The 27,943-nt window shown below is 40.1% G+C and overlaps 1 protein-coding gene across 7 annotated transcripts in view; it reads left to right on the top strand.

Annotated features, from left to right (window-relative positions):
- The window catches only part of DGKB (diacylglycerol kinase beta), an 849,394-nt gene that overhangs the window by 440,262 nt on the left and 381,189 nt on the right, over nt 1-27,943 (top strand). For all 7 annotated transcript variants that reach the window (XM_068235094.1, XM_068235095.1, XM_068235097.1 and 4 more), the window contains 2 exons: nt 4,911-5,027; nt 25,986-26,059. In XM_068235094.1, coding sequence (XP_068091195.1) covers nt 4,911-5,027; nt 25,986-26,059 — 191 coding nt within the window. The remainder of the gene's footprint in view (nt 1-4,910; nt 5,028-25,985; nt 26,060-27,943) is intronic.

Here is a 27,943-nt window from a genome sequence, read left to right as displayed (position 1 = left end):
TAAATATTGTATGATATCTCCTCATGGGGCAGCACTGCAGATGTGACTCTGTGATACAGTGTAAATATTGTATGATATCTCCTCACGGGACAACACTGCAGATGTGACACTGTGATACAATGTAAAGCAGTCAGTGTACAGCTTGTAGAACAGTGTAATATTGTATGATATCTCCTCATGGGACAGCACTGCTGATGTGACACTGTGATACAATGTAAAGCAGTCAGTGTACAGCTTGTATAACAGTGTAAATATTGTATGATATCTCCTCATGGGGCAGCACTGCAGATGTGACACTGTGATACAATGTAAAGCAGTCAGTGTACAGCTTGTATAACAGTGTAAATATTGTGTGATATATTCTCATGGGACAACACTGCAGATGTGACGCTGTGATACATTGTAAAGCAGTCAGTGTACAGCTTGTATAACAGTGTAATATTGTATGATATCTTCTCATGGGACAACACTGCAGATGTGACACTGTGATACAATGTAAAGCAGTCTGTGTATGCCTTGTATAACAGTGTAAATATTGTATGATATCCTCTCATGGGACAGCACTACAGATGTGACACTGTGATGCAATGTAAAGCAGTCAGTGTGCAGCTTGTGTAGCAGTGTAAATATTGTATGATATATTCTCATGGGACAGCACTGCTGATGTGACACTGTGATACAATGTAAAGCAGTTTGTGTATGCCTTGTATAACAGTGTAAATATTGTATGATATCCTCTCATGGGACAGCACTACAGATGTGACACTGTGATGCAATGTAAAGCAGTCAGTGTGCAGCTTGTATAACAGTGTAAATATTGTATGATATCTCCTCACGGGTCAACACTGCAGATGTGACGCTGTGATACAATGTAAAGCAGCCAGTGTACTGCTTTTATAACAGTGTAAATATTGTATGATATCTTCTCATGGGACAGCACTGCTGATGTGACACTGTGATACAATGTAAAGCAGTCAGTGTACAGCTTGTATAACAGTGTAAATATTGTATGATATCTCCTCATGGGACAGCACTGCAGATGTTACGCTGTGATACAATGTAAAGCAGTCAGTGTACAGCTTGTATAACAGTGTAAATATTGTATGATATCTCCTCATGGGGCAGCACTGCAGATGTGACACTGTGATACAATGTAAAGCAGTCAGTGTACAGCTTGTATAACAGTGTAAATATTGTATGATATATTCTCATGGGACAGCACTTCCGATGTGACACTGTGATACAATGTAAAGCAGTCAGTGTACAGCTTGTATAACAGTGTAAATATTGTATGATATCTGCTCATGGGACAGCACTGCCGATGTGACACTGATACAATGTAAAGCAGTCAGTGTGCAGCTTGTATAACAGTGTAAATGTGCAGTCCTATCAAAAAGACTCACCATACAGCCATTAATGTGTAAACCACTGCCAACAAAAGTGAGTACACCACTAACGGAAGAATGTCAAAATTGTGCCCAAAGTCTCAGTATTTTGTGTGTCCACCATTATTTTCCAGCACTGCCATAAGGGCCCTCTCATACTACATCTGTTGCATTGCAGAATAATTCTTCATGCCCACTCACTGCCCATACAATTCTATGGGGCTTATAGAAGGTCCTGGGGTACTGGACATACAAATCCACTTCCCACTGGTCGTCCCTTGTGTGGTATACCCTCTATCAACTCAGTGCCCATACATGTGGAGACAGAAAATAAGAGGTGGGACTCCCGTAGTGTGGAATTCCGTATGTCTGTCTTTATTATAACAAAAAGCCAACAAACACCCTACAAACACACTAACTTTTGTAGGTCCTAAGCCATTTAGGACCCACTGGCTCTGTTTGCTTTCCACCTTTGTTGTACTCAGATACAATTTCATTCAAACACAATCCTCACTCTCACCCCAACTGGTTTCGGCATCTTGCCATCGTCGGGGGTTGCTCTGGAGAACTTGTGCTCTTCTACCTTCTGCTTGAGGACACCCTAGAGATGCTCAATAGGGTTTAGGTCTGGAGATATGCTTGGCCAGTCCAGCATCTTTACCCTCAGTTTCTTTAGCAAAGAAGTGGTTGTCTTGGAGGCATCTTTGGGGTCATTATCATGTTTGAATACTACCCTGTGGCCCAGTTTCCAAAGAGGGGATCATGCTCTGCTCAGTATGTCAAAGTACATGTTGGCATTCATGGTTCCTCCAATGAACTGTAGTTCCCCAGTCCCAGTAGCACTCATGCAGCCTCCAACCTTGACAATCCCACCGCCATGCTTCACTGTAGGGTAGACACACTTGTCTTTGTGCTCCTCACCAGGAAAAGATTAAATGTTTCGAAAAAATGTGAGAGGTGTACTCACTTTTGTGAGATGTTGTATCTCTTAAGTGACAGATTCGCTTTGAATTCCCTCGGAGGAGAAAAATAGAAAAAAAAGAAAAATTAACAGAACTTCTAAGGGCACAAAACAGTGCAGCCCTTGTGGAATACGTTCTGCTTAAATATACACAAATCAGATTTTTGTAGCGTGTGGAACAGCTGTTTTTTGATGTACAAACACATTTTCGCTAATGAGTCCCCAAGACGCGCAGACCTCAAACACTTTCCTAAGTAGAAACCTTTAGGGTCTGTTTAATCGCGGGAGCAATTAACAGACATAAACATATAGGTAAAAGTAGTTCACAAAGAGAGAAAAAATGTCACAGGATACACTTCCACGCAGTGTAAAGATAAGACTGAGGCCCTCTCTTCACACTTAGCTGATGAAGGAGAGCGGCAGTGAAAATGTCAGATTTTGTCTATATTTTGCCAATAAAAACAAGGTGACGATAATAACTGCATGATATGTGAAAAGATAAATAAACACATGTGATAAATGAGGTATTTTGTGTTTATGTGATGCATATAAGACTGTACTTAGAGCTGAACTGGTAAAAACAGAAATGTATACATTATTATTTGATGTAACATATAGTTGGTCCGCACTATGTGCAGTGCATCAGATACCGTTGTTATAACGCGAGTCAAGCTATACTGAGGCTCGGACAACGCACACATTTCGCCCACGTTACAACTGAATGGTGATAAAGGCGTTAAAGGGGGAATGAAATTGGCCTGGGAGAACTCATGGAGAAGCATGTGATCAGTTTGATCAGCTGATAGATTTGTAAGGCTCTGATTTGCTGGTCATGATCATGTGTTAAACCACGAAGTTATCACAACAAATCAGAACCTTACAAATCTGATCACCTGCTTCTCATGAGTTCTCCTAGGCAGGGACATCCCTATCAGTGGATATATAAGGTTAAGTTCATAGAGAAGAGCACCATAATCTGTCCTCTTCGATTTTGTTCTGGGAAACCAGGCGAGTGGACACTGGCCACTGAGGTAGAGAGATATAGACAACCCCAGTCAGTTGTAAAAGTAGGCAATGGAACATTTCCATGCTGGGTTTCCCTATCCTCTAAGACACATAGGCACTGCTGGTCCTGTTCTTTTTTGGGTTGTGTGCCCAGATCCCTGTTCTAAAACCAGTTTAGAGGATAAGGTCTCTTCTCATATCCTGGCTCTTTAGGAGGTAATGAGATACTGCATCATAGGCATTGGCGTAACTATGGGGGAAGGAGGGGTGGACTGCTTCCTTCCTTCCTCCTCCTCCACCAAGCTCCCCCTCCAGTGCTCCCCTGGTGCTGCCACTCAGACCTACAGGTCAGTGCAGCGGCAGTAACAGAACTTACCTCTTCCCCCATCAGGTCTCTACAGCACTCCCACGGCAACTACTAGGTGTCACTGTCCTGTCTGCCTTTCTAATACATGTCGCATGATGTGCAGAGATATTCAGACTGAGAGGAAGGCAGAAAGGACAGCGACACCTAGTGGCTGCTAAAGAGAGAGACCCGACAGTGGAAGAGGTAAGCTTTGTCACTGCGACTGCACTGATCTGTAGGTCTGAGTGGCAGGGCTAGAAGAACACATGAGGGATCCCCGGTAAAGGAAGGCGTCCAGGCCCCTCCTCCCCACTGGGCACAGGGGTAATGGGGGGTGGGGGGTCTGATTGTAGTAAGTGGGGCCCTTATCACAGGCTAATAATTAGTGGTGATCGTAAATCAGTAATAAGGATTATGCAAAATTTCACATAAATATTTGCAATTACACTCGTAGGAATTACAATTTGTAAATTCAATTGATTTTGAGTAATCATTTGTAATTTCATGTAATTGTGTGCTGACTTTAGCAGTGAATATCAAATCCCCCATGTATGCTATTGTCACCAAAATTGGTGTTTAAAAGAATAGTGGGAACAAGTAAAAAAAAAGTATGTATGTGTAGGAGAAATGTTTTTTATACTCAGAAAAATTACCACTTAAAAAAACATTTTTCCTTTGCATTTTCTAAAATCGAATAATAAAAAAATAAATAAATAAAAATAAAAAAAAAGATTACAAGGTCTTTATGAAAAATTCTTTTTTTTTTTTTTTTTTTTTTTTTTACTTTTACCCACAGTTCTCCTTAACACGTAGCGATTTTGGTGGCAATATCCTGTATCGGAGCTTTGTTATTAACCGCTAAAGTCGTCAAAAATTTAAACACAAATTACGTAAAAACTACGCAAAATTTCAAATGATTACAGTTGTCGATGAAATGTCACATTGTAAATGCAAATTTTGATGCAAAATTACGTCTATGCAAAACTTGTGTTCATCACTGCTAAGGATGTACCACCAGCTAAGGTATCCCAGAGCCAGGAAATGATGGAAAAGGTAATGAAGTCAGCAGTCAGTCACCCAGAGCTTCAGAGACTTCAATTAATTTCTAGGCAAGATACCTCACCAATGAGCAGAGACATTGGGAATTCAGTTTTAAAACTGTGTGTTGGGCTGTCTCAGAACCTTTAACACAACTGTGTATGTTTCATTAAAGGAGTGTCAGTCCACGGTGAAGAAAGAGAAGAACTGCGCTCAGCAAGGCAACAAATCAGGAGAAAGGACGAAGATGCAGAGAGCAAACTCCGTGACGGTAGATGGTCAAGGCCTTCAGGTATGGAAAATGCCTTGTCTTGAGGTTTTGTGGAAGCCACATGCTAACAATTTTACTTCCTGGAAATGTTCTACCTTTACCCGTGTTTCTCAAGCCAACCATTCTCCGGCTCTACCCAACTTCAAGGGATGACATCCAAAAGATTTTGAGGTACCGATCCGCTGATGTCCATTTGTAATATTTCAGTCCAATGCTGTTCCAAGCAGGAAGCTTTACGTTCGTTCAACAGCACAAAAGCCACCCCAGCCCAGGTGAAAATATTATTTTATAATCCTGTGCCTATACCTCCCAATATAATAATGTTAGCTGACCAGAAATGAGGACAATAGTGGTTGCTGGTAACTGAGTATGACTAGACTATACTCAGCCTGGAATGTGGCTTAGGTTAGTATAACAATTATTTAAATAATCAATTGATTAAAGCGGATCTTCTGACTAAATGAAAATTCCTGTAGCCTCCGTGTAAAAGAATATTCTAGTTACCTGAGAAGCTTTGTCCCACAAAGCCATCTTGAAGACCCCAAATCACCCGACTTCTGGTCCCTGGCCCCGCCTCCCCTCTCTCCACAGAGAAAAACGCCCGGCTATTTACTGAAGTTCTAAATGCATCTCAAAAACAAGAAAGAGGCGGCAGGCACACCACTGGCTGCAAAATATGCTTTGTATTGTGGAACAGATACACCATGTGTTACGGCCCCTCTTGGTCCTTCATCAGGTGTACACCTGATGCAGCCAGTGGTTTGCTGCCCCTTTCTTGTTATTGGTATTCACAGAGGTCTTCATGGAACTCTTTAGTGGGTTGCAAAAGTATTCGGCCCCCTTGAAGTTTTCCACATTTTGTCATATTACTGCCACAAACATGAATCAATTTTATTGGAATTCCACATGAAAGACCAACACAAAGTGGTGTGCATGTGAGAAGTGGAATGAAAATCATACATGATTCCAAACATTTTTTACAAATCAATAACTGCAAAGTGGGGTGTGTATAATTATTCGGCCCCTTTTGATCTGAGTGCAGTCAGTTGCCCATAGACATTGCCTGATGGGTGCTAATGACTAAATAGAGTGCACTTGTGTGTAATCTAATGTCAGTACAAATACAGCTGCTCTGTGACGGCCTCAGAGGTTGTCTAAGAGAATATTGGGAGCAACAACACCATGAAGTCCAAAGAACACACTAGACAGGTCAGGAATAAAGTTATTGAGAAATTTAAAGCAGGCTTAGGCTACAAAAAGATTTCCAAAGCCTTGAACATCCCACGGAGCACTGTTCAAGCGATCATTCAGAAATGGAAGGAGTATGGCACAACTGTAAACCTACCAAGACAAGGCCGTCCACCTAAACTCACAGGCCGAACAAGGAGAGCGCTGACCAGAAATGCAGTCAAGAGGCCCATTATTATTATTATTATTATTATTATTATTATTATTATTTAGTATTTATATAGCGCCGACATATTACGCAGCGCTGTACAGTGTATATATATATATATATATATATATATATATATATATATATATATTGTCACTAACTGTCCCTCAAAGGAGCTCACAATCTAATCCCTACCATTGCCATGTGTCTATTTTATGTAGTGTAAGTACTATAGTCTAGGGACAATTTTTTTTTTAGGGGGAGCCAATTAACTTAGCCGTATGTTTTTGGAATGTGGGAGGAAACCGGAGTGCCCGGAGGAAACCCACGCAGACACGGAGAGAACATACAAACTCTTTGCAGATAGTGCCCTGGCTGGGATTCGAACCAGGGACCCAGCGCTGCAAGGCGAGAGAGCTAACCACTACGCCACCGTGCTGCCCCCGGCCCATGGTGACTCTGGACGATCTGCAGAAATCTACAGCTCAGGTGGGGGAATCTGTCCATAGGACAACTATTAGTCGTGCACTGCACAAAGTTGGCTCTTATGGAAGAATGACAACAAGAAAGCCATTGTTAACAGAAAAGCATAAGAAGTCCCGTTTGCAGTTTGCCACAAACCATGTGGGGGACACAGCAAACATGTGGAAGAAGGTGCTCTGGTCAGATGAGACCAAAATGGAACTTTTTTGCCAAAATGCAAAACACTTTGTGTGGCAAAAAACTAACACTGCACATCACTCAGAACACACCATCCCCACTGTCAAATATGGTGGTGGCAGCATCATGCTCTGGGGTTGCTTCACTTCAGCAGGGACAGGGAAGCTGGTCAAAGTTGATGGGAAGATGGATGGAGCCAAATATAGGGCAATCTTGGAAGAAAACCTCTTGGAGTCTACAAAAGACTTGAGACTGAGGTTCACCTTCCAGCAGGACAACGACCCTAAAGATAAAGCCAGGGCAACAATGGAATGGTTTAAAACAAAACATATCCATGTGGTAGAATGGCCCAGTCAAAGTCCAGAACTAAATCCAATTGAGAATCTGTGGCAAGATCTGAAAACTGCTGTTCACAAACGCTGTCCATCTAATCTGACTGAGCTGGAGTTGTTTTGCAAAGAAGAATGGGCAAGGATTTCCGTCTCTAGATGTGCAAAGGTGGTAGAGACATACCCTAAAAGACTGGCAGCTGTAATTGCAGCAAAAGGTGGTTCTACAAAGTATTGACTCAGGGGGCTGAATAATTACGCACACCCCACTTTGCAGTTATTGATTTGTAAAAAATGTTTGGAATAATGTATGATTTTCGTTCAACTTCTCACATGTACACCACTTTGTATTGGTCTTTCACATGGAATTCCAATAAAATTGATGCATGTTTGTGGCAGTAATGTGACAAAATGTGGAAAACTTCAAGGGGGCCGAATACTTTTGCAAGCCACTGTATATGCAGCTTGATATTCTCGAAGCCTCTACCTGGGAAGATCCTCCCCATAGCTCCAGATTCCCTGTTCCTATAGATAGATGATAAGAACACGTCTCAGAGAGTATTTGGGTCCGACAGCAGAGGACGCGGTATGGGTACTGGGGTTTGCAGTTGCAGCATCCAGTTAAAGCAATTTCTAAGGATTATCGGGTTTTAGTGTGACCACCCTGAAAACTGTAGTTCCTCATGATAAAATAGTCTGGAGGCCTCCTTTAACCATAGCTAGGTACCAGCCAATAAAAAATAAAGAAAACATCCGATAAAGAATAGATTAAACCCTGCTACAATGTATAAGGGAGAGGAGCTCATAATGAAGGTTGACATATGGATGATTATTATAACAAATAATTGAGACATTAGGATAGAATCCCAGTGCTCTGTCTCAGGCGCAAGCCTCTAATTACCAGGCAGTAAAATTTGATGTTCTGGCAATGTCTCCCTGGTCGTTATTTGGCAACTGCAGCCAGTACTGTGATTTACTGCAATGAATGCCTCATCAGAATTTTACTGCAGGTTTAAAACTTGTATCCGCCACCCTCTAGATTAGATGTTTAATCAGATTGGTGCTATGCTTAATATGAGTACCTTCAGCCCCATCGATCTGTAGATTTTATTGAAATTTGTGACTATGCCATCCCTTCCAACTTGTCTCTTCCTACTTACAGGTGAAAAAAATAGAATATTGTGCAAAAGTCCATGTATTTCAATAATTCAACTTAAAGGAGTACTGTAGGGGCCTACGGGAAAAAGAGCTGAACTTACCTGGGGCTTCTAATGGTCCCCCAAGATGTCCCGTGCCCGCGCAGCCACTCAAGTTTCCTGGAAACCTACCTATCCCACTCCACCCCTGAGCTTCCTGACAACCCCATAACCCCCCCCCCCCCCCCCCCCCCCAAAAAAAAGTAAAACTTTATTAAGATAGGTTCCTGGCCAGTTTACAAAGCTGGGAGTTGAGCACTGAATATCAAGCATGCTGACAACTTCTCACATTTTTCAACAGTCCATTTATTTCAGTAATTCAACTTAAAAGGTGAAACTAATGTATGAAATAGGAACCCTTTTCAGGCGTTCTAGATTCTTGCTCCCATTGACGTCACCAGGAGTGTATTTTGCAGGCCCAGTACGGTCTGTGCCTGTGCAGTACGCTCCTGGTGACATCAGCGGGAGCAAGGACATGGCCGCGCAGGCACAGTGGTTTTCCGACTTTAATGTTGGAAATTCCAGAAGTGAACCAGAGGCAGGGCCGGAGCATCGGTGAGTGGCTGCGCAGGCACAAGATGTCTGCGAGGGACCATTAGAAGCCCCGGGTATGTTCAACTCTTTTTCCCCTACCCCCCTACAGTAATCTTTTAAAAGGGCAAACTAATATATGAAATAGACTCATTACATGTAAAGCGAGATATTTCAAGCCTTTTTTTGTTATAATTTTGATGATTATGGCTTACAGCTTATGAGAACCCCAAAATCACAATCTCAGCCCATTAGAATATTGTGAAAAGGTTCAATATTCTAGGCTCAAACAGACGCTAATTCATCCAGATGCCTGCAAAGGGTTCCTATTTCATACATTAGTTTCATCTTCTAAGTTGAATTACTGAAATAAATGGACTGTTGAAAAATGTGAGAAGTTGTCAGCATGCTTGATATTCAGTGCTCAACTCCCAGCTTTGTAAACTGGCCAGGAAACTATCTGAATAAAGTTTTACCTTTTTTGAGGGGTGGGGAGAGGGGTATGGGGTTGTCAGGAAGATGAAGGGTAGAGTGGGATAGGTAGGTTTCCAGGAAAAGAGACATTTGGGAGTAGGGATGGTCGGAAATAGAGATTTTCAAAACCACAGAAATTCCAATTTCCGCCAATGCCAATTACCAATTCTGCAGATTTCCAATTTCCGTTTTTCGATTCTGATTTCTGAGTAGTCTTTTTGGATTCTCTGATTGGCAAAATACTTCCAAGTGGATTCTGTATTCTCTGATGGGTCCAGTGCTTCCGAGTTCTGTGATTGGGCTAAAACTACCGAGTTGCAGCATTTCCACAGAAATCTGATTTTCGTTTTCTGATTTCCGATTTCCGAGGAGTCTTTTTCATCATGTTTTTGCATTCTGTGATTGGCCAAATACTTCCGAGTTCACTCTGTCTTCTCTGATTGGTCCAATGCTTCAGAGTTATGTTATTGGGTTAAAATTACAGCACTGCGGTAATGCGGTATTTCCGTAGAAATCCGATTTACGAGTTCTGATCGGAAATGTTGATCTCCTATTAGAAATGTGGAAATGTAATTTCCACGGAATCCGAATGAGCATTCATAGTTACATAGTTATTTTGGTTGAAAAAAGACATACGTCCATTGAGTTCAACCAGAGAACAAAGTACACCACCAGCCTGTTCCCTCACATATCCCTGTTGATCCAGAGGAAGGCGAAAAACCCTTACAAGGCATGGTCCAATTAGCCTCAAAAGAGAAAAATTCCTTCCCGACTCCAGACGGCAACCAGATAAAATCCCTGGATCAACATCATTAGGCATTACCTAGTAATTGTAACAGTAACAGTGCTGCGTAATATGTTGGCGCTTTATAAATACAATAAATAAATAAATAAATTGTAGCCATCGATGTCTTTCAACGCAATGAAAGCATCTAAGCCCCCTTTAAATGCAGGTATAGAGTTTGCCATAATGATTTGAGAGATCAGTTGTCTTTCCTACCAAGATTGGTCCTTCATGGTGTAAGTTCAATTCCTCTGTGAATTACTGCATACATTTGCATTAATAATAAATAATAATACTAATAAATATAATAATAATAATCATACATATAATAATAATGGGTCATTATCTTCCTGGCGGTCACCCCGAACTTAGTTCGGGGTAAGCCGTGCAGGAGGTTTTCTGAGGCCCTGCTGGGCCGATTTGCGTAAATTTTTTTTTGCTGAACGCAGCTAGCACTTTGCTAGCTGCGTCAGCACACCGATCGCCGCCGCCCCGCACCAATTCACCGCTATCCGCGTCGCCGCAGAGCCCCCCCCCCCCCCCTAGACCCCTGCGCTGCCTGGCCTATCAACGCCAGGCAGCGCTAAGGGGTGGATCGGGACTCCCTTAGACGTCACGACGTCCATGACGTCGGTGACGTCATCCCGCCCCGTCGTCATGGCGACGGGGGAAGCCCTCCAGGAAATCCCGTTCTTTGAACAGGATTTCCTGATTGCCTATCGCCGGAGGCGATCGGAGGGGCTGGGGGGATGCCGCTGAGCAGCGGCTATTATGTAGCGAGCCCTAGGCTCGCCACATGATTTAAAAAAAAAAAACGGCAGGAGGGTTAAACCCAGTAAAGCTACAGCTTAGTTTTGTTACAAAGTCACTGGTTCCCCCTAATTTGGAAAGGTAGTTTCATCATTATGCAGAGGCAGAAAACAGATCCACCTTTATCTCATGAAGGGTATTTTCTCTTCCTGTCTCTTTGGATAACAATGCAAGATTGAAGAAGGCACCACTATGTAGAGCTACCGATTTGTTTACAACAGCAGTAAAGTAAGATGCCTGTATGGTTTATTAAATTGCCAGTCAAATCAGCAGATGGTGCTCTAAGAAACAAAACAATAATGTTTAATATGTAATATGTGTGTATATATATATATATATATATTATTATTATTATTATTTTTTATTTATATAGCGCCAACATCTTCCGTAGCGCTGTACATAGTACAAACAAATATTGGGGAACAAATATACATAAGAAATACAAGACACTGTACAGTCATGACATTGAATAGAATAAATACAGATACATACATAGTTGATATGTAGTTGGTACATATGCATATGTTAAAATTACAGCAGTATGAGAAATACTAGGAGGAGGTCCCTGCCCTTGCGAGCTTACAATCTAGAGGGTAGTGGGGAGGAAACAAAGGGGAAGGAAACACCAGGATTAGTGGGTGAGCCAGTGTGCCTTCAGTGCTGCCTATAGCAAATTATAGGCTTTTCTGAACAGGTGTGTTTTCAGAGTACGTTTGAAGGTTTCCAGACTCGTGGCATGACGAACCGGCTGAGGGAGAGAGTTCCAAAGGAGAGGGACCGCCCGTGAGAAGTCTTGGATGCGAGAGTGAGAGGAGGTGACTAGGCTGGAGGACAAAAGGGTCTCCTGTGAGGAACGGAGGGTTCGAGCGGGGAGGTATCTGGAGATTATATATATATATATATATATATATATATATATATATATATATATATATATATATAAATATATATATATATATATATATATATATATATATATATATATATATAAATATATATATATATATATATATAAATATATAAATATATATATATATATATATATAAATATATATATATATATATATATATATATATATATATATATATATATATATATATATATATATATATATATATATATATATATATAAATATATATATATATATATATATATATATATATATATAAATATATATATATATATATATATATATATATATATATATATATATATATATACATATATATATATATATACTAGCTGGATGCATGGCGTTGCCCGGGTATGTATTTGGCTAGTGTTGGCTCTGCCCACTTTTCCTAACCCTAACACACAATTACTTAATGACCAAGTATGTGAGCTTTGCGGTCTTTGGCATCAATAATTTGCAATGAAATAAAATTAATCTGATTGGATGTGGCTCCACCCCTTTTCTGAATTTGAACCCCAATAGAGTTGGGCCGAACCTCCGATTTGCGAACTTCCGCGGAAGGTTCGGTTCGCGTTAAAGTTCGTGAACCGCAATAGACTTCAATGGGGATGCGAACTTTGAAAAAAAAAATAATTATGCTGGCCACAAAAGTGATAGAAAAGATGTTTCAAGGGGTCTAACACCTGGAGGGGGGCATGGCGGAGTGGGATACATGCCAAAAGTCCCCGGGAAAAATCTGGATTTGACGCAAAGCAGCGTTTTAAGGGCAGAAATCACATTGAATGCTAAATGACAGGCCTAAAGTGCTTTAAAACATCTTGCATGTGTATACATCAATCAGGTAGTGTAATTAAGGTACTGCTTCACACTGACACACCAAACTCACCGTGTAACGCACCGCAAACAGCTGTTTGTGTAGTGACGGCCGTGCTGGACTGGTGCGCACCATGGCGAGAGTGCAGGTTTTGGTGGCTTTACAGCCCATATGGTCGCCTGGCTGATGTAGCTGAATGACAGAACAGTGACTGTCCAGCTGATCAAATTTGGTCTGACCACAATGAGGCAACGACCTTATTATCGTGGGTGTGCCCCCCGAGACACTCATCTAGGCGCCGGTCATTGCTTCATTGTGATACGCAAGCCCCTTCACCACGGCAAGGTAATGATCACGAAGGGGAATGGGCGCATGTACATGCCTTTTCTTTTGTTGTTGCAGCTGCCCGCAGTGCAGCCAGAAAAATTAGGCAGTCATGTACACGCACCCGAAAAATTACACAACAGGTATGCAGTGGCGGGTTCACTGAACAGGTATGCAGTGGTGGGTTCACAGAACAGGTATGCAGTGGTGGGTTCACAGCACAGGTATGCAGTGGTGGGTTCAATGAACAGGTATACAGTGGCGGGTCCACTGAACAGAACAGGTATGCAGTGGCAGGTTCACTGAACAGGTATGCAGTGGTGGGTTCACAGCACAGGTATGCAGTGGTGGGTTCACAGCACAGGTATGCAGTGGTGGGTTCACAGCACAGGTATGCAGTGGTGGGTTCACAGCACAGGTATGCAGTGGTGGGTTCACAGCACAGGTATGCAGTGGTGGGTTCACAGAACAGGTATGCAGCCAGACAGGAACAAGTTAAGCCTAACTAATCTTTCCCTGAGAGACAGTCTGCAGCAGCTCGCCCTACTCTCACTAACGCAGGCAGCACACGAGTGACCGTAATGGCCGCCGCTGCCTGCCTTATATAAGGGGGGGTGGGGCTCCAGGGGCTAGTGTAGCCTAATTGGCTACACTGGGCCTGCTGACTGTGATGTAGAGGGTCAAAGTTGACCCTCCATGTGCATTATGGGGCGAACCGAACTTCCGCAAAGGTTCGCCTGCGGGACGCGAACGCGAACCACGGAAGTTTGCATGGAACCGTTCGCAGGCGAACCGTTCGGCCCAACTCTAAACCCCAATCACCCAATGACCAACTGTACCAGGTAATTAACAGTGCAAGAATAGCAGCAATTAAATATTCCCCTTAAAAATCAATAGGTGGATTTTGATTGGCTTTTATTGGCTCCACCCACTTTTCTGAATATTAATCCCAGTCACCCAGTAACCAACTGTGCAAAGTTTGAGAACCCTACCATTAACAGTGTAAAAATGGCTGCTGTTTACATTTTCCCAGTAAAATTTGTATTTGTCTCCTCCCACTTATGACCTGGCGTTGCCCGCTTATGTATTTGGCTGGTGTTGGCTGTGCCCACTTTTCTAACCCTCACACACAATTAATCAATTACTCAATTACCAAGTTTGTGAGCTTTGCGGTGTTTGGCATCAGTAATTTGCATTGAAATGAAACAAATCTAATTGGCTGTTTGTGGCTCCACCCCCTTTCTGAAATTGAACCCCAGTCACCCAATGATCAACTGTACCAGGTTTGAGGCTTGTGCCATTAACAGTGCAAGAATGGCAGCAATGTAAGTATTCCCCTTGAAAATCAATAGGTTAATTTTGATTGGCTTTTATAGACTCCACCCACCTTTCTGAATATTAATCCCAGTCACCCAGTAACCAACTGTGCAAAGTTTGAGAGCCCTGCCATTAACAGTGTAAGAATGGCTGCAGTTTACATTTTCCAGTGAAATTTGTATTTGTCTCCGCCCCCTTTTTGGTTATGCAAATAAAAAGTATCCTATACTTTATTTCAGGTAATGTACTATGTGTGTGCCAAATTTCATTCAAATCTGTTCAGCCGTTTTTGCGTGATCGAGTAACAAACATCCAAACATCCGAACTTTCCTTATTATTATTTTAGTAGGATATATATATATATATAAACAAATAGTTTTATTAGTGCAATCCTTATAAGTAAATCAAATATTTTTTAAATAAATTCATTTTTTTTTAAAGGTACATCACTACTGAGTTGTTATTAAAGTATGCACATTTGTTATAGGTTCTCTTTAAAAAAATTATCTTTTAGGGAAAAAAGTAATCTGCTTAATGAAAAATAGATTTCAGAGAATATTGTTCCTCATGTCAGGAGAATGAATTCATTTTACAGGTGTAAAATGGGAATTTTGAATCAACATCTTCATGGTTTAAAAGAGCGAATCTTCGGCTGCGATAATCTGAATGTATTCCTGTTCTATTATTATTAATCATACTTAAGCACATTCATCTTATTTCACTCTATCTAACCAGAATAATGATCATGATTATTACTTCTAATTAGGGGAAGTAATAGATCATGTATAACCTTAGGAAGAGTCTCATTAATTAACCTGAGTCCGCGGGGACTTCAGCCACAAGTAGATAAGCACTCCATCTTTGTCATGTTAACTTTAGTTTATCCTTCTGTGCGGCAGATAGGCTCCTGCTTATTGATATTGGAATAAATAGGTACATTTGATGAAATATGAAAAAATCTTGAGCATCAATACCTCCGTAATATACATTGACAATGGGAAGGGGTGAGCCGTGAAAATGTGAATCAATTTTAATTAGCCTCTGAATCTTATTATGCAGGGAATACATTCTAGCAAATGTATTACTTGTGTCTGACAACTATAATTATTGTTACAGTTTTCTTTTTTTTTGCTATAAAGATCCAAGTTTCTGTATTCTTTTTTTAGTCAATAGTCTTCCTTTTTTTATCTACTAGTATCTATTTTATAATGTATACTTTTCATGCTATCAACTATTCAACATAAACAGGAAATACTCAAATTTGAAGAATTTATATTATATAAATATTTAAGAGTATACATTTGAATGATATATTAATTTTATGCATTTTTTTCTTGTTTTTGTAGTAAAATTCTGATTTTAACCACTTCGCATCCACACCTTGTTTCCCACTTATGTAGCAGAGCAGTTTTGACAGTTTAGCTATGTCCTTATTTAATCAGCAATAACTTTATCCCTACTAAGACACAGAAATGGAATGCATATTGTTGTTTTTTTTAAGACAAACTAGGCTTTCATTGTATGCCATTTTTTTCCCTTGAACAATTTTGTTTTCTATGAATTTTAATAGGAAAACAAGGAAAGAAAATAGAAAAAAAAACATTTCTCAGTTTTAGCAATTCCAGTTGAAAAATTTAAAGTGCTACTGTTGATAAAAAACACACATTTTGTTTGGCTATTCTTACTGCTTATCACAAAACTTAGATTATGTTCCAGTCCTAATTTATGGTGAAGATATTTGATTCTGCAATAATGCTACAGAGTGTATTTTTCACTATGAATGAGAAAATACAAGTATTTTTAATGGTAAAAATCAATCTCATTAGCTCAGGAAACATATATTCCCGTTCACCAATTAGTCCTGCATCAGATAGTGCCAGAAATGTGCACAGGAGCAAGCGCAATCCTGCACAGCACTGCTTCTTCTACAAGACGTATATCTACTGACTCGTGGCTTAGATGAAGTCACAGAGGACGTAGATATACTTCAGTGCTGGATAAAGTGGTTAAAGAAAATGTAAGATATTACAAATGCATGATATTTTTTCATGAATAGGGATGTCAATCTGCCTAAGAAAGTTTTGTACTTAGAATAAAAAAATGATTGTTTTATGGCCATCATACACTATTAGATATTTTTAACAGAGCATCAGATTCAAAACATTCAACCTAAAATAAATCTAGAGTCCTTTAGATTGATGTACAATGGTTTTGTCAATTAAACATTGACTCATCGGGAAGGCTGTTCTTTATATAAGTGATTAGGCCGGAATGCAGGCATCACCGGTACATGGCCAACTGCCCTAATAGCTTTGTACTGCTTTCAGCAGTAACAAAACCTCCAAAAACTGAAGTGCAAATGAGATTAGATCATGTCTCTATTGAGATTTGGTCTAATATCGAGTGGTGCAAAGTGCATACAGTTCAGCGATATATCGGATGCGCACAAATCTATCAGCTAATGTGATAGTGTATTATTGCCCATACCACTATGAAATATAAACAATGATGGATAGAAAAGTTGATAGTGAACAAAAGGCTTAGTTATTAGTCACCAAGTCAGGAGATATGTCTTATATAATTCTACAGTAGTAAAGTAAGTTCCACAAAAGTTATTTTTGTAAAAACATTTTTACAAATTTAAGAAACAAAATATAGTTTTATTTCATTTTTTTCACTACTTAGCATAAAATAAACAAATACAGAGCATGTACCCTTTAATCTTCAATTTCCTGGTTGAATATATTTTATTCCACATTCCAGGTACAAAAAAAAGACAACAAAAAAACATCAAAAACAAAGAGTGTCTCAGCGCAGGGTACCATTTAGGCTTCTGTTGTTGGCTAGCATAAACATGACACTATGGAAAATCAAATAATATCATATAATCATCTGTATTTGTTGTGTTAGATTGCAAGCCTCGCAGGACAGGATTGTGTCATGTTATGTGAGAGTTTGTCTAACATGTGAAATCTTCTCTCATTACTAATTTATTGTACAACCCTTCACAATATGTTATGTTGGTACACTGCAAATAAGCCATAATAAGCATTATCATTTGGATTATTAGAGTTATGTCACAACTTAAACTTAATAAAATTGACGTGACAAAAAAGAAGTATAGGTTTAGATGAATATAAATTTAGTGTTTCATAACTGGACTGTCAGCACAAAAGGAAACTTTTTCTAAATATTAGAAATACAATTAGGTTTGAGCATTTTTCTAAAGATTTGTACATTTCACAAGTAGAAACGGATGGTACTTTAGTGTAGTTAAAGAGTAACTGTTAGGCATAAAATACTAAATTAATTCTCTACTGCAGGCTATAAAATTAATAAAAAGCATGCTAACCAGGCAAATCAAAAGTTTGAAACCAATATTACTTTTATCCATATGAGCTTTTGTCTCCCCATGCCCCCAGGCTTTAACAGCGTACTCAGGAAGCAAAAGAGAAGTGACATGTATGCTGGATCAGCCTGATTGGCTGAAGCCTCTCTCACTCACCTCTCTTCTCTCTCATTGGCCGCCTGTTCTCCCCTTATCGGAGTGGTTGCAGTGGCAGTTAGGGTGCAGGGAGAAGGGGCCCAGAGGCCTTCTCCTGTCACTGGCCTCTGACCCCCTCCTCCAGGGTCATGTCCCCCTGTCTACGATCATCTGCCGCCACCGCATTCCCCCTCTTTCCCATGCTGCAGATTGGGGAAGGATAAAAGCGGCGCACACAGACTCACCTAATATTGGTTCCAGGCTCTGCAGTTCCCTTCTATTCTCTCTGCACTGCCTCCGGTGGTAGTGCGAAGAATAGATGGGAACAGCAGCGCTTGGATCCAATATTAGGTGAGTCTGTGCCTGCTGCGTTTATTCCTCCCCACTGTGCACATAATCAGAGCGGGGAGGAGGGAGGTGCGGGGGGGGGGAGGAATCCAGCCGGAGAACACAAGATGGCCGCTGCCATCAACAGAACTTTCCAGATTTACTGCACTTACTGCACTGAAACCAAATCCTGGACACTACAATACATCTGTTATGTAAGTAGCGCAAGTATTTATCTACTTACATATGTGTTGTTTTTTTTTGGGGGGGGGGGCATATATTTGCTAATAGTTTCTCTTTAAGAAATACTGTGTTTTTTGTAGACATCCAGACAACAAATAATGCAGATACAATTTAATTGTTATAAATAACTCTCTTAAAGTGTATATTTTTTATTCATTATTTGCAAACTGAAGAAATAAAAAAAGAGCGCATCCGATTGAGTATGAGTATCCCTATATTAGCATAACAAAAAGTTACAGGGACCCTTGGATCAGTCCATATCTATTGCCAGCTACTGCAATCTACAGGATGTGCCTAGCAATGGATGAAAACCAGGCAGCAAGTTTTGTAGGGAAAAAAACGAGGGTAACACCAACCTGTGGCTGTGATGCGGTTCGTTATTGTAGTTGCAGATAAAAGACGTTGTGTACATCACTTGGGCACCCAGGCGGGTGGGTGGCAGGGGAGTCAGGACTAATCAACTTACATCTGTTTTGCATACCATACATAGAAATGTGCCCATTGTGTGTCCCGTGCACCACGTTACAGTGATATTATAACTTGTGTTATAGCTCACCACATGCACAGTGAATGTACCTTAGTAAAAAGTTTACTGTCAAAATATTTTTAAAATCTGCTTTTGGTCCTGATATATTAAAGGGAAACTGAGGAAAACCTCGGGTTTAAAAGACCATACTAACCTAATACGAAGGATGATTCTGGATCCTATAGAGGCTCTCCACACCGTCCCCCAGCCCCTCATTTCCAAGCACGGCCCCTGAAATAATCCGAGAAGGGCTTGTTGAATTGAAGATCTGGGCCATGCTCCTTTTCAGGCACAAGCATGGTCAGGCTACGTCTGCGCACTAAGCCGAAGCCGCTCATGCACTGCGTGGTTGTGTTCATGCAGGTGCAGCACAGCCACGTTCATGCTCATGAAGAGGAATATGGCCTGGATCTTCAGAGGGTCCTGGCAAGTGGTGGTCGTGGCGAGGAGGGCATGAAAGTCTCTACAGAGGCTTTCCTCTTCTTGGTGAGTAGGTCATTTGTTTTACCCAAGGTTCACCTCAGATTCCCTTTAAAGGGACACAGAGCAGTGCAGAAACTATGGAAAGATGCATATCACTTTAAAGCTCTCTTTCTCCTCTTTCCAATTATATATAAACCGCCACCCTACGCCTTTTAGTTTTCGCTATTTTTGCAATTGAAATTGCCACGGCCGCGATCTCAATCGCAAAAATAGAGAAAACTAAAAGGCAGTTTAGGTGCCGCCAGAAAGAGGAGAAAGAGAGCTTTAAAATGATATCCATCTTTCCATAGTTACTTGTATTACACAGGGCGACTTTTTCTCAAAGTCAGCAGCTCCATTCTGCAGAAAAAGCTGTTTAGGTGTCAACAGAAAGAGGAGAAAGAGAGCTTTAAAATGATATGCATCTTTCCATAGTTTCCACACTGCTCGGTGTCCCTTTAAAGATCTTACTGTACTTCATCCTTTATCTAACCAAATTCATGGAAAATCATTTTCTTATTATTTTCCTTCATTTGAGCAAGAAAATCCATAACATTCATTTATTTTCAGCAAGAAGTGTTTAAATTGACCTTGGTATTAATTGTCCGACTGGTCCATTGATAACCTGCCTCTAATACCGCAAGATACTGATCCAGAAGTATGCCAATCATGTGTCCTGACTAAAGTTTCCGATGACTAGTGATGGTCAAGCAAATGCAAATAACTTCGAGTTATTTGCAAATGTATGCACATTTTTATGCATATTTACACAACATGAACCAATCAAATCCTGCTGAGGTAACATTTGATTGGTTCATTTTCAAGCTGAACACATTTGCATAAAAATGTGCATAAGTTTGCAACTCGAAGTGATTTACATCTACTTGACCATCACTATCTCCGACTACATTGCCCACACTTTTATTTCATGTGTGTAATTCAGACAGCACCAAAGCCAGAAATATCAACAGGACAGCCAGGCAACTACTAGTTTTGTTTTTGTTCTTTCAGTTACCATTGTTTTGCTTCAACTACTGGTAGTATTATTTAAAAGGACATAAATATGGTAGCATCAATATTCCTCTCATTACAAAATCATTTTAAACCAGTTCACTTGGCTCTTCCAGGAAATCCAGAGAAGAATATGGAGGCCATATTTATTACCATTAAAAAAATTCTGATTGCCTGTCACGCTCATGTTTTGGATTCAGTACTTTTGCATGAATTAGTATACAAACAATGGAGTCAGAATGGCATCACCCGATCTGCGCACTTGCACTGCGTTAGGGACTCAGAAGCCGGAAGGAGGAGGTCCACCACAACAACAAACTAGTGAGGACACTTTTTTTCAGAGAGAACATTGGCAGTCCTCATATTCATGTTTTCTTTAACCACTTGCTGTCCCTATGACGTTAAAATAAGTCTCTGCACTATCCTCCCTACAAAATCTTTGATAACACTGTTTACTTATCTCTGACCTGATAACAGCACTACAGAGTTCTAAAATAATGACAGCAAACCCCTCTCCTCCTCCCAGGGAATTCAAAAGCAGAGTTAATTAGTAAACAATTGTAAAATACACATACCAGGAGCAGACAGTAGCAGATTGTATACATTATTTAATTATTACATCTAAATCATTATCAAAACAAATGAGTTGTTTAAATAAACAGGAGGGATAGACAAATAAATTGTGTGGATTTAATGTACAATAGAACTGTTTACATTAAAGCTATAATGTATACTATATTACATACTCATGCTGTTAAAGTGTGGACTATTGTAAATCAGATATTAAAATGTAATGGTACCTTAGATAGCTGCTCGTTGTGGTATAACAGGCGCTTTGAACACCTTAATAATTTTGTAGATGCAGAACTGTGGGCCACAAAAGGCATTATCCAACTTGGACACGTGTTTGTAAACGGACTTTTTAGAGAATTTACTGACCTCCAACAAGCATACCAGTTACCCCCACACTACTTCTATAGATACCTGCAATTTAGGCATTGTGTTAAAGCACAGTTTTCGACATTAACTCTCTCTTTTACTGAACATCCATTCATTGGAGTGCTTAAAACACAAGGAATGCAAGGCCTGATTTCAGCCCTATACACGTCCATGATACATGCAATATCTGAACCATGTGCAGATAAACTTAAGGAACTCTGGGATAGGTATATACCTAATATAGATGCAGAAGAATGGGAAGACGCTTTGGTCTCCCCAGCACAGGCATCCCCTGCGGCACAAAATAAGCTTATCCAATTTTATATCTTACAACAAGCATACTTAACACCAAATATCATCTTTAGATTGGGACGTGGCTCCCCCTCTTGCTGTCCTAGATGCCAACTTACAGATGCTAATTTTTGGCATCTTATATGGGAATGTCCACCTATTCAGAATTATTGGAACCATATTATTAAAATACTAATGGATATCCTTAAAATTCCAGTCTTTTTGGACCCTAAACTTTGCATCTTGGGTATTTGTGAGGAAGGAGCGGGCAACAAATTCCAGAAGATATTTCTAAAAGAAACACTATTTATGGCTCGGAAGGCAGTTGTGTTGCATTGGATGGCTGGTACATGTCCTACTACTCAACAATGGATAGGACTTTTAAACCAGGTCCTACCATTTCATAAATTAATATATCTACACAGAGGCTGTCCTGATAAATATATGGCAGTTTGGTCTGAATGGCTGAGATCGCCCCTAACGGCTGGGTCTGAATAAAACCCCTGAATGCTTTCACTCTTGCTTAAAAAAGTAATTTTGATAAATACTGTAATATTGGCAGCACTAGATATATGCCTTAGGTTGTTGCAACATGGCTAGGGGGTGGGGGGGAGAAAGGGAGACCAGCACAAAAGGATATAAGGTTATACGTTACTTAGTTTTAAGTTATGTTTAAAACAACTGTTTAATACTCGAACAGTGCATGGATGGCTCAGTTACTCTACACAAGTTGGATATAATATCCTTTGGATAATGATCAGATATATGTAAAAGATGATACCAATCCCGTGTATTGCATTTAAAAAGTATAATAATCTTTATGGATTAATCGTACACTATTTGACAGCTTGTCATTATGAATGCCACTGGTATGCCAGATGTATATTCTGTAATGGACTCTATAATTAATACGTGCAAATGATTGAAATATGTGGCTTTTTGTATTATCCGTGCATTTGTTCAATAAACGTGTTTAAAAAAAAAAAAAAGCTATAATGTATGAATATGTATATGTATCACTTTTTTCCTTATTTTCCTTTTAAAATGCATGTAGATAAGGTAATTACTAATAGCAAATATCAGCCACAAAAAGCCTTATTTGTCCTGAAAAAAAAAAACAATATATAGATAATTTAGTTGTGATAATAATTGATAAAGTTATTGCCAAAATAATCACAGCTGAGCTGAGCTGTGAAAATTACCAGGGTAGTGAAGTGGTAAAAGTTACTGATGAAAAAGTGTATGGATATTCTGCACAGCTTGGGGGTTACATCCTCTTCTCATGCGCGAGTCCTAAGATGCTCTGGTTCTGCGGCCCAGGGGGAATAGATGTTCTGGGGGTGTTAGGTGCTGAGATGAGAACTTGCGTTTTTAAAACCGCAAGGTCTTTTGAAAAATAATGAAAATCGTGATGACCTGTACACACTGTCACACATAATCGCAGTGCCTGCTGCGCTTCTTTAAGCGCATCGCTTGAAAAACGCATGAAAAAACGCAATGCGATTCCATTGCGTTTTTCAGAAGTCAATATACCAGAAGACTCTGCAATTTCCTGATTCCTGTTGAAATGCAAACTAGAAAAAAAAAAAAAAGGATTCTTTAGCCAATCAGCAATTACAAGAAAAACGCAACCGCTTCAAAAAACGCAGACAAAAGCGCATGCGTTTTTAAAAACACATACAATGCGTTTTTAAAACTACATGCACTTGTGATTTTAAAAACGCATGCGCTTGCAATTTTGCTTGTGTTTTTCAGTGTGTACAGGTCCTTAAAGAGAATCTGTATTGTTAAAATCGCGCAAAAGTAAACATACCAGTGTGTTAGGGGACATCTCCTATTACCCTCAGTCACAATTTCGGCACTCCCCGCCGCATTAGAAGTAGTCAAAAACAGTTTTAAAGAGTTTGTTTATAAACAAACAAAATGGCCACCAAAACAGGAAGTAGATTGATGTACAATATGTCCACACATAGAAAATACATCCATACACAAGCAGGCTGTATACAGCTTTCCTTTAGAATCTCAAAAGATCATTTGTGTGTTTACCTTCTGTCCCCTTCTTCTCTCATGCACTGAACATTACAGGCTTCCTGCAGACAGCTCTGCCTGTGCCTGTGTTTGTAATTCCTCAGTATGTGTCAGCCAGCTACTTTCACAGCCTAACAGAGGAGGATTTTTATCCAGCTCTCTTCTATCACTGATAAGATAGCAGAGAAGCTGCTGGCTTATGTAAATAAAACACACACTGGAGTGTGCATAGAGGAACAGACCAGCACTGAAGAACTTGGCAGCCTTCCAGACACAGGCCGACAAGTCTGACAGGGGAAAGATACATTGATTTATTACAGAGACCGTGATAGTACGAAGTGCTGCAGTGAGCCAGAACACATTAGAATAGGTTTAGGAATTTGTAGGATGGTAGAAAAAACGTTGTAATTTTTGTTACAGAGTCACTTTAATCCTTTTTTTTTAATTATAGCTAAGTTTCACTTTAAAGTTAGGATGCTTTGATGATATGGCCCTTATATTTGACAAAAGTTTTTGTCTGGGGTTTCTCAGGTTAGTTGTCCTGAGAGGACCTTAAAGTATACCCAGTGCAATTTCATAAAGGCCTCAACGTATCACTTATGACTGTTTGTATAAAAAATGTAAACAAAAAAAAAAATATGGAGGTTGACATTGCTTTGAGTTGTTTGTTATATGTGCATAACTTGTTTTGGTTGTATTCTTACTGGACTGACATGTACAACTCTATGGGAAAATGTATGTCTTCTGTCATGTACCTCCTAAGAATTATAACAAAAAAAAAAGTTACTGATTATAGGAAATAGAAAAATAGGAATTCCCTATGATTTTGTGTGCATGAAAAAAAGGGCGCTGTGAAAAAAGGGCCTGGCTGGATAACAAAATGGCTCTGGTGGATAATGGAATCTGATAAAGATAAACATCGTTGTCAAACTTGGTTAACGATAAATATTGTAAAAACAGATGGGAAATTATAACGAAAAGATATTAACACTAAAAATCGTTAGGTTATTTGACAATACAGCTTAACCTATCCCTACTCTCACACATGACCCCTCCCCTGGTGGTGCCTAAAACTAACCACTCCCCTGGAGGCGCCTGACCCTAACCACCCCCCGGTGGTGCCTGACCCTAACCACCCCCCTGGTGGTGCCTGACCCTAACCACCCCCCTGGTGGTGCCTAACCCTAACCACCACCACCACCCCGGTGTTGCCTAAAACTAACCGTCGCCCAGGTGGTGCCTAACCCTAACCACTCCCCCTGGTGTTGCCTAACCCTAACTACTCCCTCTGCAGAAACCCCCTTTTCCACATAGAAACGATAATATCTTTGATAATGTAAAATCTGTACATACAAACCAAATAATATAACAAAAACTATAATGTTGCAAGCTTCTATAACCATAACATACTACAAAAACGTTAACGTGGATCCGAGATGAAAAACTAACAATAACAAGTAACTTGTCTATATATGTTACCTAAAGTTTAGATAGTTTACACAGCAAATCTAGCTGCAAACTGCTTTAACAGAATATGATTGATTATTCCTGTGATACAATGACAGCAGCCATGTTGTTTGTAAACATTACACAGGGGCAAGCTTATCTGTATCTTGAGCAAAAAAACCTAATCCCCCCTCCTCCTCCCTCCTCCCCTCTGCCTCTGAAATCTCTGGCTAGTAATACCTCCCCCTCCTCCTGCCCAGACTGAGCTCCCATGAGCCCTTGCTACTGTCTGAAAGTGCCTTGGCTCTCTGAAAACCTGTGGGCGTGGCTTGTTTAGTTTATAGGGAATTAGAGTATTAAAACAAAAACAAAGTATTTGGCTTGAGGAATGCCCTATAAACTATAGGAAAGGAACACAATTATGCAATGAGTGAAAGTTAATCTCGGATCCACTTTAATGTTCTAATGTTTTTAACGATATTTATTGCGGCGCCTTTTTTTCGCCGTATTAACGATAATTGCATTAGAGTCTATGGCGGCGCCCTTTTCGTCCACCCTCAGACGGCGCCCTTTTTTCCTGCTACCATGATTTCTCTTAAATGACTATTAAAGCGCAGAGTATTCGCATTTTCTGTACAGTTACATTTTTGTGTTGTTTACTTCATGTTCCAGATTACGCCAGTTCCAGGAACACATCCATTATTAGTTTTTGTAAATCCAAAGAGCGGAGGAAAGCAAGGTGAAAGGTAGGTTATGTGACTATACAGAAAACATGATTTATTATTGGAATAAACATTTATTCATTTTATGGATTATTTTTCCTTCTCTGAATGTTCTCATTTGTCCCTGTTATCTAATGTTCAAAGGGGGGCAAAATAAGGCAACTTCTTACTGAACATGTTCCCTCCATCGTACAGAGTAGTTGAAATGTGCATAATTTCAGCATAAAATTTGCATCTCTGACTATACCTAATAACCATTAAAGGACCGCTATCGCAAAAAAACAGTAGGCAGTTAAAATCTGACAAACAGAACCGACAGGTTTTGGAACAGTCCATTTCCTCATGGGGGATTCTCAGGGGTTTTTTTTTGTTTTCAACAGCATTTCCTGAACAGCAGTTTAACTGCCAAAACAGTAAGCCAGCCCCCCTACTCACTTGCACACTATTTTGTCAGACTTTGCAATTGCTGTTCAGGAAATGCTATTGAAAACAAAGAAAATCCCCCATGAGGAGATGGACTGGCCCAAAGCTTGTCAGGTCTGTCAGATTTTAACTGCCTACTTTTTTCGCTATAGTGGTTCTTTAACTGGTTCAGGCCGTGGGAAATAGAATCTATGCTGCATCAGTGGCTCTCTAACTCTGATGCAGGGTAGATTTTACGCTGTAGCTTACCGCAGTCCCGAGCCAATCGCTGGTCCTGAAGGAAGTAAACTCGGCTGTCATGTGACAGACAAGCATCCTCCTATCGCTCAGGAGCCATTTTCATTGGCTTCTTAACTCTTGATCACTGTGAGCCAATCACAGTGATCTGGAATGGAAGTATTGGTCCAGAGGTTCCCGTCCCAAATTAATAAATCTATCTGTGTTATGTGAACAACAGGGAAAGTCAATGAGATAGTCAAGTCAAATAAGTTGATACAGGATTATGCCAAATTTTGCCCACAAATCTATGCGGCTTGAAAATGGACCAATCTAATTTTACTGTGATGGGATTTGATTGGTCAATTTTTTTTATTTGCATAATCCCGCATCAACTCATAAATATTTGCATCTCATTGAACATTCCTAGTGAACAGGGCCTGAACACGTAGATGCCAAAATATTCACATTGAAGTCAAAGGCCACCGATTTTAGTGGTTAAAGGGGAACTTCAGCCTAAACAAACATACTGTCATCAAGTTACATTAGTTATGTTAATTAGAATAGATAGGTAATATAATCTCTTACCCACCCTGTTTTAAAAGAACAGGCAAATGTTTGTGATTCATGGGGGCTGCCATCTTTTTGGTTGAAAGGAGGTGACAAGGAGCAGGAGACACAGTTCCAACTGTCCTGTGTCCTGATCACCCCTCCCAGCTGCACACACTAGGCTTCAAATGTCAAATTAAAAATGTAAAAAAAAAAAATTGCACCAAAACAGCAGATTGAGAACAACAAAATCAGAAATCCCATCATGCTTTGCACAGCATCAGGGGGAAAAAGCCCGGGCAGTTTTCTTCTGTACAGCTAAAAATGAGGCTAGTATAAGAGAAACAAAATTCTGATGCTGTGAAACTGTTAAAGAAACACAAAGCCTTTTCAGTGCTGCTGAGTCGATTTTTAGTCTGGAGGTTCACTTTAATAGCAAACAGGGACGGAACTAGACCAAGTTGCGTCTGGGGCAAGGTCAGGTTTTGGCGCCTAAAGGTCCGGTTTTGGCGCCTAAACTGCCATTCCCCATCCAGTTTTGGTGCCTAATGGTCAGGTTTTGGTGCCTAAAGATCAGGTTTTGTCGCCTAAACTGCCATTCCCCATCCAAATTCTGCCGCCTTTTTATGAATTCAACAAACTGCGCCTGGGGCAAGAGACCCGTCTGCCCCCCCCTAGATCCGTCCCTGATAGCAAAACCCATATGCTAGGATCATCAAA

Source organism: Hyperolius riggenbachi, chromosome 5 (assembly GCF_040937935.1).
Source record: "Hyperolius riggenbachi isolate aHypRig1 chromosome 5, aHypRig1.pri, whole genome shotgun sequence".
NCBI classification, from domain to species: Eukaryota; Metazoa; Chordata; class Amphibia; order Anura; family Hyperoliidae; genus Hyperolius; species Hyperolius riggenbachi.
The sequence above is the reverse complement of the archived record's forward strand: the minus strand, read 5'-3'. Positions and strand labels throughout refer to the sequence as shown.